Source organism: Lontra canadensis, unplaced genomic scaffold, assembly GCF_010015895.1.
Source record: "Lontra canadensis isolate GAN:19392208 unplaced genomic scaffold, GSC_riverotter_1.0 scaffold39, whole genome shotgun sequence".
In the NCBI taxonomy this organism is placed as follows: domain Eukaryota; kingdom Metazoa; phylum Chordata; class Mammalia; order Carnivora; family Mustelidae; genus Lontra; species Lontra canadensis.
The window spans coordinates 3,302,862-3,316,992 of record NW_022631033.1 but is presented as its reverse complement, the minus strand read 5'-3'; the positions used below and the strand labels follow the sequence as shown (position 1 = coordinate 3,316,992).

Genomic DNA, 14,131 nt, shown 5'->3' with positions numbered 1-14,131 from the left:
TTTCCTCTCAGGACTGCCTTTACTGCATCCCTAAGATTTTGAACAGTTGTGTTTTCCTTTTCATTTTTTTCCATGAATTTTTAAAATTCTTCTTTAATTTCCTGGTTGACCCATTCGTTCTTTAGTAGGATGCTCTTTAGCTTCCGTGTATTTGAGTTCTTTCCAACTTTCCTCTTGTGATTGAGTTCTAGCTTCAGGGCATTGTGGTCTGAAAATATGCAGGGAATGATCCCAATCTTTTGTTACCAGTTAAGACATGATTTGTGACCCAGGATGTGATATCTTCTGGAGAATGTTCCATTTGCACTAGAAAAGAATGTGTATTCTGTTGCTTTGGGATGGAATGTTCTGAATATATCTGTGATGTCCATCTGGTCCAGTGTGTTATTTAAGACCTTTATTTCCTTGTTAATCTTTTTCTTGGATGATCTGTCCATTTCAATGATGAGGATGTTAATGTCTTCTACTATCATTGTATTATTGTCAATGCGTTTCTTAGATTTTGTTAATTGGTTTATATAATTGGCTGCTCCCATGTTAGGAGCATAAATATTTAAAATTGTTAGATCTTCTTGTTGGACAGACCCCTTAAGGATGATATAATGTCCTTCCTCATCTCTTATTGTAGTCTTCAGCTTAAAATCTAATTGATCTGATATAAGGATTGCCACCCCAGCACCCCAGCTTGCTTTCTTTCTTTTTTTATTTATTTTTTATTTTTTATTTGACAGAGAGAGATCACAAGCAGGCAGAGAGGCAGGCAGAGAGAGAGAGGGGAAAGCAGGCTCCCCGCGGAGCAGAGAACCCAATGCGGGGCTCGATCCCAAGACCCTGAGATCATGACCCAAGCCGAAGGCAGAGGCTTTAACCCACTGAGCCACCCAGGCGCCCCAACCACCCCAGCTTTCTTTTGATGTCCATTAGCATGGTACATTGTTTTCCACCACCTCACTTTAAATCTGGTGGTGTCTTTGAGTCTAAAATGAGTTTCTTGCAGACAGCACATCCTATTTTTTTATCCATTCAAATACCCTGTGTCTTTTGGTTGGGGCATTTAGCCCATTTACATTCAGGGTAACTATTGAAAGATAGAAATTTAGTGCCATCATATTGCTTATAAGGTGACTGTTACTGTATATTGTGTCTGTTCCTTTCTGGTCTACTACTTTTAGGCTCTCTCTGCTTAGAGGACTCCTTTTGATATTTCCTGTAGGGCTGGTTTGGTGTTTGCAAATTCTTTTAGTTTTTGTTTGTCCTGGAAACTTTTTATTTCTCTTTTTACTTTCATTGACATCCTGTCTGGATAGAGTATTCTTGGCTGCATATTTTTCTCATTTAGTGCTCTGAATATATCATGCTGGTCCTTTCTGGCCTTCCAGGTCTCTGTGGAAAAAAGTCTGCTGCCCATCTAATATTTCTACCATTGTATGTTACAGACTTCTTGTCCTGAGCTGCTTTCAGGATTTTCTCTTTGTCTCTGAAACTTGTAAGTTTTACTATCAGATGATGGGATGGACCTATTTTTATTGATTTTGAGGGGGGTTCTCTGCACCTCCTGGATTTTGATGCTTGTCCCCTTCCACAAATTATGGAAGTTCTCTGCTATAATTTGGTCCAATGTACCTTCTGACACTGTCTCTCTTTCTTCTTCTTCTGGGATCCCAATTATTCTAATATTGTTTCATCTTGTGGTATCACTTATCTCTCGAATTCTCCCCTCATGGTCCAGTAGTTGCTCATCTCTTTTGCTCAGCTTCTTTACTCTCCATCATTTGGTCTTCTGTATCACTAATTCTCTCTTCTGCTTTGTTTATCCTAGCAGTAAGAACCTCCATTTTTTATTGCACCTCATTAAAAGCTTTTTTATTTCAACTTGGTTAGATTTTTGTTCTTTTATTTTTTCTAGAAAAGGATTTTATTTCTCCAGAATGGGATTCCCTAGTATCTTCTATGCATTTTTCAAACCCCACTGGCACTTTTTGTCATTCTGAACTCTAGTTTTGACATCTCACTAATGTCCATGTTCATTAGGTTCCTAGCAGTCAGTACTGCCTCTTGTTCTTTTTTGAGGTGAGTTTTTCCACATTGTTATTTTATCCAGATAAGAATAGATGAATAAGAATAAAATACTAAAAGGATAACAACGACCCCAGAAAAATATGCACTAACCAAGTCAGAAGAGACCTGAAACTGGGGGGAGAAGAAAGGAAAAAAAAAAAAAAAAGATATGATTAGGCTGGTGAATAGGGAAGAGGCACATACTTGATTTTGGGTTTATTTTGGTGTGTTAGATGAAATTGCCTCCCAAAATTTTAAAGAAATAAAAACTATACACACACACACACACAAAGGGTAAACATGATGAAGGAATGGAATATTACTGTAAAGATGAAAATTAAAAATAGATATTAAAAAGGGAATTGGTAAGAAGTTGGGTGAAAAAAGAAAAAAACAAAGAAGAAAATATCAGTCTGGAGACTAGAAGAAAGCCATATGCTAAATTTAAGGTATGTTTTAGTCTGTTAGAGGAAACTGTATCCCAAAATTTTAAAGGAAGAAAAACTGATATGTATACAAAAAAATGCTAAATACAATTAAGGGATAGAATATGACTTTAACAAAGGAAATTTAAAAATATTTTTTTAAAGGTATTGATAAGATAAAAGAGATAAAATAGGTCAAATAGAAAAGAGGAAAAATTAGAAAAAAGATAGAATAAGAAAAAAAATACAATTTAAAAAATTTACCTTTCCAATACTAAAGGATCATGGGAAAAAGCCATGAATTCTATGCGTTGCTTTCCCCGCGGGAGTTCCTCTGTTCCCCTTGGTCAGTGAGCTCCGTCTGGCTGGATGGTGTTGCCGATCTCCTGCCGGAGGGGCCTGTTGCCCTGATTCTCAAGTGTCTTTGCCGGAGGCGGGATTGCGCCCCCCTTGCCAGGGGCCGGGCTAAGTCACCTGCTGGTTCGCTCTCGGGGCTTTTGTTCCCTGAGCGCTTTCCGTAGAGTCCGGACGGGAACCAAGATGGCGGCCGCCCAGGCTGCGGTGGAAGGAGCTGAGAGCTGGGGCCGCTCCTCAGTGCGCCCTCGGGGATGAGCCATCAGTCCCTCCAGTCTCCCTGGTCTCCGGCCGCGCTCCGAGCTCCCCCGGCCTGTGACCGAGCATTTCTGTCTCTGGCGCGCGGCCCTGTTTGGAGTCAAACTGAGCAGATTCCTGCCTCACATTCCTGTACTGCTCCTCCCAGAGGAGAAAGGAGAGGGTCTCCTCAGATCTGCCACTTGTGGGGTCCCTGCTCGATCCCAACTCTGCCAGGGATGACAGTTTATGGCAACTCCTCAGCTCCGTCTCTGCCCCCGGCTTCCCTGCTCCAATATGGGGCAGCTCTGCTGCACTCAGGTACTCCCCGTCTTTCTGTGACCCTGGGGACCTGAGACCACACTGTCCCCGAGAGGGTTCCATCCCCACTTAGTCTCTGGAGCGATGTCCCTCCATGGAGCAGACTTCTAGAAGTTCTGATTTTGTGCTCTGCTGCTCTGCTGCTTGCCGGGAGCGGCTGACGGAGCGCCCCAGCCCCCCCCCCCCGCCCCCTCTGTCTTCCCGTGGCTTCGGATTCACTCTTCGCACGTCCTGCCCTCCAGAAAGTGGTCACTTTTCTGTTCCTAGAATTGCTGCTCTTCTCTTCGATCTCCTGTTGGGTTTGTAGGAGTTCGGAATGGTCTGCTAACTGTCCAGCTGATCTCCTGGGATCAGAGGAAATTTAGGTCTCCTATTCCCAACATAGATTTGTTTTTACTGAGACATTTTCTCCCTCCTGCCTTTCTTTGGGAGAATTTTATTCTATTTTGTTGTGATAAAACACTTCTCATGAGGTCTCTCCTCTTAGTCATCTATAAGTCCACATTACTGTTGACTTAGAGGCTCGATGTTGTGTATCTGGTCTCTAGGACTTTTTCATCTTAGTAAAATGAAACTTTATGACAGTTGGTTAGTAACACCCCATGTCTGCTGCCCACAGGCTCCTAGTAACTCCCCTCCAGCCCTTGATTTTATGAGTTGACTATTTTAGGCCCTTCACGTAGGTGGGGCCCTGCAGCACTTGTCTTTCTGTGTCCTGAGACATTTTCCTAACCTGGACTTTCTCAATCCTTGTTTTTGTAGACACTTATTCACACAGAAGGGCTGCAACATTGTTTTATTGTCAGGGTATGCAACTGTTTCTCTACACCCATGAAGTCTGGTCTCTTTTGTTATTTCATCTCTTTTGCAAATAAGAAATGAAGGTTCATACATTTATTTAGCTCTGAAGTTGGCACAACAGAAATTGGAACCCAGGTCTTGACACTCTATCCCATGCTACATTACGTGGTTATATCTAAGAATAATCTCTAATGCATTGCTTGAAGTGTGTTATTGATTGGATGGTGTAAGACACTCGCAGCATTACGCTGATTCTTTTTTTTTTTTTTTAAGAAGGCTTCCAAGAATAATTTGGGTTGTTTTGTTTTGTTTAATTGCTTAGGGTTGGTGCAAATGTACAGTTCTCCTGTGAGGACAATTATGTGCTCCAGGGATCCAAGAGCATAACCTGTCAGAGAGTCACAGAGACACTGGCTGCATGGAGCGACCATCGGCCCATTTGCCGCGGTAAGGTGCACGCACTGGTGTCCTCGCCCTGGTTCTGTCTTCCATCACAGTTGGCACATTTTGTGAATGCGCGGGGAGACTGGAGGGCAGAGCAGCCTCGTTTATGTGTCATACAGACAAAGCAGAACAAAGCAGAAAATGATGTATGTTTTCCTAGTGATGAAGGTAGAGAAGATATATTTCTTTGAAATTGGTTAGCCAGCAAGCATTTCCAAGGATATTAGTGGTTTTGAAATTTCAGGAGCTATGGGAGCAATCTAATCATTGAGATGCATGCACACAGACTTACTCAGTATAACTTGGTACTTGCCTATATATACACACAGCGTTTGCATATTATGGAAATAGGTTATGTAACAGATCCTTTGGCAAGTTTTATGCACGCCCCTGCAGATCTAAAAATGCTCACCTTTCAAGGGCAGTGAGGTTAATTCTTGGGTTTTGATGATACCAGTGATAAAGGGAGTTGTCAGCACTATCCTGAGTTAATATTTCACCGATAAATTATCTTAAACTCATCTCTGACATAGCAGAGCCGAAGCTGCTTCATCATCATCCTCACAGATGCCAAACCTTGACGGGTCACTTCCAGGAAGTATAGGAATGGTCCTACCGGAATTATACAAACCACAGTCAAACCAGCAGAAAGCCATTATGGCTGTTTTAATATTGAAAATTACTAAAAATCCAAAGAAAAACAAGGGTTTGATTTTGGTTTTGGTTTTTATGTTTTGGCCATAAGATAATTTATGTAAAATGGTACTTTTAAAGGAAGGGGGGAAAAAAGCACAAAGTCAACCAAGGAATAAAAAGCAAAGTTTCATATATAAGCATATATTATGCCTCCTTATAGCCTTTTTAAAGTGAAAAGATTCTATTTTATAAATTTTAAAAAATCAGATACATCCTATGAAATCAAATACAGTGCTAGCTTTATCTAAGATAGATAGACTATGTTGCAGGATTTGCTCTCTTGTTCCCCTTACCTATAACCACTTTAGGGTTTATAGCCTATGGGAAATGCACCTTCTGACCTCCTCATGCACCCTGAGGACAGACTATTGTCTGTGTTCTGGCTGAAGGAGGCTCTTTCCTATGCTTCTTGGAGATGCACCATCCTCTGGTTAAGGATACATGAATTCTGTGTCCTTCTGCTCTTTGCCATTAGACTACTTTGTCTAATACTAAAGTGGCCATACGTGGCTTCCAAAGGAACTACAGCAAAACCATATTCCTACCAAGTGATGGTAATGTGTAATGCTCCCAGAAATAAATGAGGGCTAATTCAGTGGTATTATTTTTTCCCCTTAAGGGGAAAAAATGTTTTTATTCTTTAATGTTTTCCTTACTCTTCTATACCAGAATCATATGTCATTATTTTAAAAACCCAAAGTATACAAAGCTACGAAATGTGCATTCATTTTAAATTGATATTTTGGAGTCACATAAAGGAAATATGTGTGTAGGCTATTATTGGATTCTTATCTTATTTCTTAATTTATAACTTTTTTTTTTTTAAATTTCCTGAATCTCATCATCTCATATGAAGCTCAAAACACTCTGTTGGGATCTTGGTCCCCACTTACAACCTGACTTGATATCAAACACCAAACACCCAGAGGCTCTCACTTTTTAGAAGACAGAGCCCCCCACCCAGGCTGCGGTGGTGGGGAGGGCATCCTTCTTCATTCTCCACCTCCAAACACGTCACTGCGAGATAATTGTACAGCGAAGCTTTTAGCTTCCTGTTCTCACAGATTCTCATGTCCTACCAATGATATTTTAGAAAAGAAAGGCTCTCCCGCAGCATCTTTGTTGTGTGGCTCGCTGGGTTTGTTTTCTGTGAGAGACCCACCACTCTCAGACGCCCAGCTCCCTCATCCAGAAGCAAACAGCATTCACCTCCATCATCCCCTTTTATCTCCTCCCAGCTGGTGACCCCGTGGTTTTGCTTGAACTAGATACACCTTCAATTTTATGGAGTAATCGGTAGTCCTTGTTCTATTTAGTTCTTGTCCAATTACTTTTTAACTTTCTGAAGGGATGAGCTCTGGAAGCTGCAAGTAAGCCTCAAGAAGACCTTTCCACGAAGGATGTATATATCCAATCCGTATACCTTAACCAGAACAGATTGTGTCTAGGGAATAATAACAAACAGTATTTTTTTTAAACTGAACTTTTTAAGGAAATTATATTTTAGTATATTTGGAGTAGTAAAACATTAAACAACCAAAAAATTTAAATTGACAGTCGTGAAGCCTTCTAAGAAGGAGAATTTGAGATATACTACCTAGAATTAGGTGATGAAGACTAGGTGACAAAAATCCAAACCCACGAGGAGCTTGTACCAAATGGAAATCATTTCTCTCTCATAAGGAAGGTAGGAGTCAGGCAGTACAGGCCTAGAATGGCAACTCTGTCTTCGGGATGAAAATTTCCTCAACACCCACCTTGTCAGCATGTGGTCAGGCCCTCCTGCTCATGGTCCAATATGCTGTCCAAATCCCAGGTAACAGGACACAAGGGGTTTAGAGGAAGCAGGTAGAGGCCCAGCAAGAAACATCAGAGGTATTTCTGCTCAGTACTGCTGGCCAAGTATTCCGACCTTGTTGTGGGGCTTTGGAATATAATTTTGAGTCTGGGCAGTCAAATATAGAGCAAGGAAGTATGTTTCCACGGAAGAGAGGGGATGTAGACATTAAGTGAAATGGCAGTTGTTGCCAAGGGGGTGTACTTCCATAAGAAGGAGAGGTGGGATGAATACCGGACAGACGTCATGACGACGGCTCTGTTTCTGGTTCTGTTTTATTGGGTGATGTTTTATTGCTGTTTCTTCCCTATATCACCTGCACTTTCTATGAATGAGAGGGCACCTGTGGTCACTCAGTCTTCTTTCACATGTGTTGGCATTTTTGTATCAGTGCTGAGTTTAAGCAATATGGATTTAAAAAGCTGGAATGGTGTAAACAGGACAACCCAGTTTCTGGACTGGAGAGGCTTATCTGTGAACATCATGGTTAAGTAGGAAACCTGGGCATTCCCCTTCTCCACCCTGCACTCCCCTTCTAGCCACATGGTTCTCTAACAAGAGGTCAGCCTTCTTATTCAAGGCCAGCATGAATACACACCCATCTAGTCTGGAAAGCGGAGTCTCATACAACATCAGGTAATCAGCATATAACATGACAGGATCAATTTCTCTAGCGCTGAATGGCCAAATGCATTAGGACATCTGTGGACTGGTCCTTTAGAGGATTGTTTTGAGGGACCTCTAGATTCGTGCTCTCCACTAGAAATAAAATACAAGCCATATATGTAATTAAAACTATCTTTAAAAAGTCTACTAGCAAATTAAAAGCCAGTAAAAAGCAAATGTGAAACAGGTGAAGTTAATTTTCATAACGTATTTTATTTCACACACTATCTCTCAGATATTATCCTTTTAATATATCATCAATGTAAAGATTATAAGAAAAAAAAATTCTTAACCTTCTTTCTTTTATTTTTATGCTATGACTTGGAAATACATGGGAATTTAACACTTAGAGTGCATCTCAGCTCAGACTAGCCATGTCTCCCATGTTCAATAGTCACTCTGGCCAGTGCCCACTATGGACATTACAACCCTAGATACTTAGCTTGGCCTGTGGGAAAGCAGTAACACCCTTATGGATACGAAGAGAAGAAGTAAGGGCAGTGAGCCATGCTGTGTTGCTGGATGGCGTCCCTCACTGGAGAGTGTACTTTCTTCTACTAAAATTAGTAAGTTTTTCAAGTATTTAGGAACTCTGATTCTGTCATTGTTCCCTTCATTAAATAGTGCATCTACTTACCGCTAACGATGGGCTTGTCAATTATAGGAGAGTGGGGAGGAAAACAGTTTTTAAGTGGAATTAAAAAAAATAATTAGGGGAGATTTTATAACTATTTCTGTGTAAAGGTATCTTGCGATATCTAATATATAGGGGGAGATGGCTGCCATGAAATGTAGTGATTTTTCAAATACCACCCAAAAGAGGCTGTAGGAAATCTTTCTTAGCTATTTATAGGTCCCAAACGACAAGGGTGATTCTCTGAGTTCATTTTCTAGTCTTTGCTCTCACTGTAATAAATAGTAAGTAAGAAGAAAAACTCATGGTTTGGGTTTTCTTGATTTGTTCTGAGCCTTTAAAGACGCCTTTAAGGAGGGCACATGATGTGATGAGCACTGGGTGTTATATAGAACCGATGAATCATTGAACATTATATCAAAAGCCAATGATGTACTATACCTTGGCTGATTGAATTTAAATAAATTAAAAAAATAATATTGATCATCTCAGCCAACATGTTCTAAATTCAACCGTCTCTCAAATGCAATAAAATGCCCCTGGTCTGAGCTTTGCACCTTTCTGAGATTTCAGATGGATGAATTAAGGACTGGTTCTCAAGGTTCCCGTCTTCATGAAGGGTCTCTAACTCTTAAGTAATTACTGTGCCTTCCCTAGAGAAGGAATATCTGATGGAAGCATTTGACAAATTGTCATGAGTCAGAAGTGATCTTTCACGTCTGGACACTGGTGTCCTTAGCCAATGCTTACATTAGCTAATTAGCCTTGAAGATGGAGGGGATTACCTTTTCCTCCTGTTACCAAATAGATGAATGGTTGTCATAGCTTGATAATTATACAAGAGATTTTGTTTGAAATTGTGCTTACTTCATTTAGAGATATGAAAGCTATTATGATTTTTCACAGGATAAAGTACTGTGCACCATGCAAACATACATAAAATATCTTTGCCAGTAGACTTTTAAAATAAGCAAACAAACAAAGGAAGAGGACATAGTTTTATTATATTTTTGTAAGTAAAGTGTTTCAGCTTAGCATTTCATTCCATCAATATTTACAGGGTCTTAGTGAGAGAACTTCCTTTAAGACTCATGCACTCTGATCTGTGGAATTAGTATTTTTACTTGCTCACCAAGTTGAAAGAGCACTTAAGAAAACCCAAGTATCATTTGCAGTTGTAACTGTGGTTACATGGAAGCCAATTAGAGCACCAGGGGGTCACAGAATAAAGCTGTTGCTTTGGGACTCTGGGTTAGGCTAGCTAAGAATGACCTTCAACTTACTAAGTTGTCATTTACCAAGAACTTCTATAGTTTATTGTTTCCTGCCCATATTCTCTGTCCTCACAGAAATGACTTGTAAATAATAGTCAAAAGGCCACTTATAACTGAGAACTCTTCATTATGTCATATTTAATTTTAAGATGATACTTTGTATACTGATTATTTTACCAGATAGCTGTGACCTCGGAGATTTAAAGAGACATACAGACTTCTAACTTTTATTATAATTCCAGTGTACTGGGGAAAATTTCTCTTGTTGCTTCTAGACTCCCAAGGTTTTATGCTTTTCAGTTAAAGTCCACTTGGGTAAAAAATATATTTTTATTAGGTTATTGGAAATAATAAAGCTGTGTATTTTTATAGTACTCTCAAATTCTGTTGACATAAAATGACTTGAACACTAATTTAATTAATTTGGTGCTGATTACATTCCTAGAACATAATTGGGAAGTTTCTGATTTAGCCTCCTCTCATGTGTTGTCCTTTTACCTGGGACACTTTCCCCGGGTGTCCACATGGCTGTCTGTCTCTTGCACCTTTTTTCAAACATCTTGTCTTCCAAAATCCTTCTATGGCCACCATCTTCCCGAGTAAGCCCTTTCCAGATACTCTGCCAACCCTTACTCAGACCTTCCTAGAAAGCTGCTATGTCCATGTTAGATTAGATGGCGTATATCTATGCATTGAATTGTCCAAGGAAGGCAAGGGTCTCGGTTTTGTTCTCTCTCTGCTATATTGCCCATGCCTGATACCGCGCCATACTCACAATAAGAATGTCACGCGTATTTCTGTAATACAGAGCCTGTGATGTACAGGGCCACACGCTGAGTGCCTTCCTTGATCTCCTTCTTTCAGTCCTGACAGCACTCACAGATGGAGTTACTTTTACTATACTCATTGAATAGACTGAGGGGTGTAATATGAAATAAATTAAGATTAGATGTCTAGGAACTGCATAAATCAGGCTTGGAACTAAGCTGTGATGAGGAAAAACAACTCCTAACCTTTCGGACATGTGTTCTCTGCTGTGGTTGACAATCTGGAAGTAACCATAAAAGCTGTTGTTGGAAACAATGCCTTCTCCTAAAAACATACAGGAAACAGAGTATCAAATATATTATTAATGTGCTTGAAACATACTTCAGATGTGAGTCTAGGTAACCTCTTTATTTAAATTTAGTCAATTAGAATATTCCCCTCCAATTAACTTGATTAATTAAATGGTTACTATAGAACAGTATCGATTCCTGGAACTGAATTTACATAAGTAGACAAATTATTACTTCATATTACATAAGGTAAATTATGTGAGACAAATATGGTTTGTACTTAATAAATATTCATTGATAAATAGAAAAATGGCATATATTTTCATTCAAAATCAGCCTTTTTCTCCCTGTCCACTTTCTCTCTTGATGTATTTTCCACTATCATTTTGTGAATTCTCATTTAATTTTAAAACCGTAAGACATATAAGTAAACTTTGAGCTTCCAAGTTTAGAACAGAGCTGCTGAGTAATACTAGCTGTGCATTAGGTCACAGTGATTACCCAAGACCATTTATTAAACATTATTAAGCATTTAAGTGTGTATTACTTCATATTAGACATTGTATTTCCAGGAAATCTTGATAAGGGAGAGACTTAGCATGAGTAGAAAGTGGTGTTCAACTATAATATGTATAAACATATACATATACATTTCAACTAAGGGGATATTTTTAAATCTTTCTATAAAATCTTGTTTGATATTACAGTATTATCATTACTTAAGTATGTTGGCCAATGAAATACTTTGGGGACCACTGGATGCTTGTTTAGTACAGAAGCCAGTGCTGGGGAGGAAGGCCCCCCTCCTCCTAGGACACCGTGCAATTGCTCTGCCGTCATCCCGACAGCTTTGCTAAGCTAACGAGTTTGTACTTGTCCGAAAAGCTACAGGATCCATGCCCAGCGTGTGCTGAGGAGTCAGCTAAGAGTCCAGGAGTGGAAGGAGACAGGCCAGGTGACACACCTTCAGAGTTCTAGCCATCCAGATCAGATAATAACATGGCTTTTTGAATGTCCGCAGCACTGGTCGAGTTCCTCGTCAAGGATAGCAGGAAAACCACTGGCAAAGCAGCACAGATGTGGTTTGCAGATAAACTGGAACCAGTCGTCATCCTACAGACGTTTCTGCATGCTGGGCTGATGGCTCAGCTCCCTTCTCCCTGCCTGCCCTGCAGGCTGGCCCCTCCCTCATCATCTCACAGAACATGACCTTGGGGAGAGGTCAGGGTGCAGAAACACGTACACCAAACATCCCCTAGCTCTGTAGGGTGTGCTGCTCCCCTGTGGGACACATGCCAGTGGAGCACTTAGTCCTGGTTCCTCTGTCACCTCAGGTGTGCTCTCCTCTGACTCTTCTTATTCTGCACAAAGATTAGGTTTTAAAAGACGTATGATAGACAGAGAATCTGAAGGACCTTAGCCTTCCAATGCTTGACGCTGATGAGGAAGAAGTTTGGGGTGTGACACAGCAAACGGTGTGGCTTACTTGGCCCTAACATTCAGGGAGCTGGCCATTTTGTATAACCTGCCACAGAACCACAGGATAGGAAAAACAACCCTGGGGAACAGACAGCTGGAGGAGATGCAGAAGATAATACCCAGTCTGCATGACAGCCACTGTGTGGCCCTGGATAATAATCCATAGAGTCATGGTAATTCAAAATGCATCATTATTATTCAATGAGGATCTGCACAAGGATGGTTGGACTGTGAGTGGTCGCCAGTGGAAAGTCTGAAGGTTATCTGTGATTGGCAGGAGGGCCGTGATATGGAAAGCAGCACCGAATGAGTCATAAGCAATTGGTGTGGTGATGGCAGTATCATCATTTGGGGAAGAAACAGATGATGGGGATGGAGAAGACTTAGAAGGGTAAAGTCATTGATACTAGCTAAAGTTCTAACAGTTTCCTAAAACAGAGGATTAGAATTGAATAACTATAGTTAGATCATATTATTTAGAGTCATTATACTATTTAAAAATGACAACAAGTATTTACGGGGAAAATGATCAAATGCTAGGAATTGTTCTAATTATCGAAACAGAATACACCACGTATCTCATTTTTGCTGATTATTTTGATGGCTTGATTAAAAGTATGGGTTAAAAAATACTTAAATTTAATAGATTAGAAAAATGCATTGAAAAATGGAGATATCTTTCTAAGACAAAAAAGAAAAAGAAAAATTACTTTATGAATTAATCTGACAATTTCTGGTGAAAAACGTCTCTGAGGCGACTGGATTCATCCCTCGCTCTATGTGAAACACAGTTCTCAGTATGCATGAAACTCTGTGAAACGTGCTGCTTTCCTATAAATATTTTACTAATGGTTATCTCACTGAAATATATGATCATTAAAATTCATATTTCCCCAAGCAATAGTAAGAAGAATTTCATGGAAAGTTGGTAGGCAATTTGAATAAGTCAAGTTAAGGGTCAAGCTTCAAAGAAGACAAGTGGGACGCAAGGCCGTTGAAGGAATGTCAGATTTGGTGAACTTTCTATCAGAATGACAGCTGGGGTTAATGGCTGGATGGGCACAAGTTGTTAGTGGGAATATAACAAATTAGTTCCCCACTGTACTCACTCACTCTTTAGAAGTGTTGTTTTGAAGTTTGAAATCCTTAGAATGGCACCTTGATACTATTAATTCAAAATTAAGTCAAAAAATATCAAGTAACAGAACATTATGCTTCCATCAGCCTTTCGGTGTGAAACTGAGCCAGGAATGAGCATGTTAGATAAAGATATTGCAACTCCACATTTATTGATGATAACTTTTCTTCTGAGGTTTCCTCATGAGTGCTGTTAATAAGGTGCTTTAGGAAGCTTTCCCATCTGAAGCGCACGATCTTTTCTGAGAACATGTTCCTAAAACTAGAGTCCTTGAGTGCCGAGGTGGAATTGTATGTGGGCAGTTAGCTCTCCATTGGAGGACCTTTTGAGCCAGGACACACCAGAATTTTGAAAACCAGACCATCTTTTATGCATCTTCATCTAAGAAATCTCATCCATTTGCAAAGTAAATGCCAGTATTTTAAATGTTGATTACCCCATGTTTTTGTTATTCAATGTATAGCAGATGAATTTTTAGCTAATTACTTTCAAAGTATTGAACCACTGAAAATTTGTCTACTCTCACATTTTTATGTCTGCAATTGTGGACAGCGGACATGGTGCTGAGGATAAGGGAAAGATGTTTTCTCAAGGTCAAGGAATTCACAACCTTGTAGGAGAGTTAGCTCTGTAAGTTAATCATTACAATAAAGAACTATCATCAGGAATAGGTATGATTTGTCCCACTATTATGTTGATACGTAGAACA

At 39.9% G+C, this 14,131-nt stretch overlaps 1 protein-coding gene across 1 annotated transcript in view; it reads left to right on the top strand.

Annotated features, from left to right (window-relative positions):
• The window catches only part of CSMD1 (CUB and Sushi multiple domains 1), a 1,958,110-nt gene that overhangs the window by 1,401,436 nt on the left and 542,543 nt on the right, over positions 1-14,131 (top strand). The window contains exon 9 of the mRNA XM_032869815.1: positions 4,519-4,643. Within this exon, the coding sequence (XP_032725706.1) occupies positions 4,519-4,643 (125 nt within the window). The remainder of the gene's footprint in view (positions 1-4,518; positions 4,644-14,131) is intronic.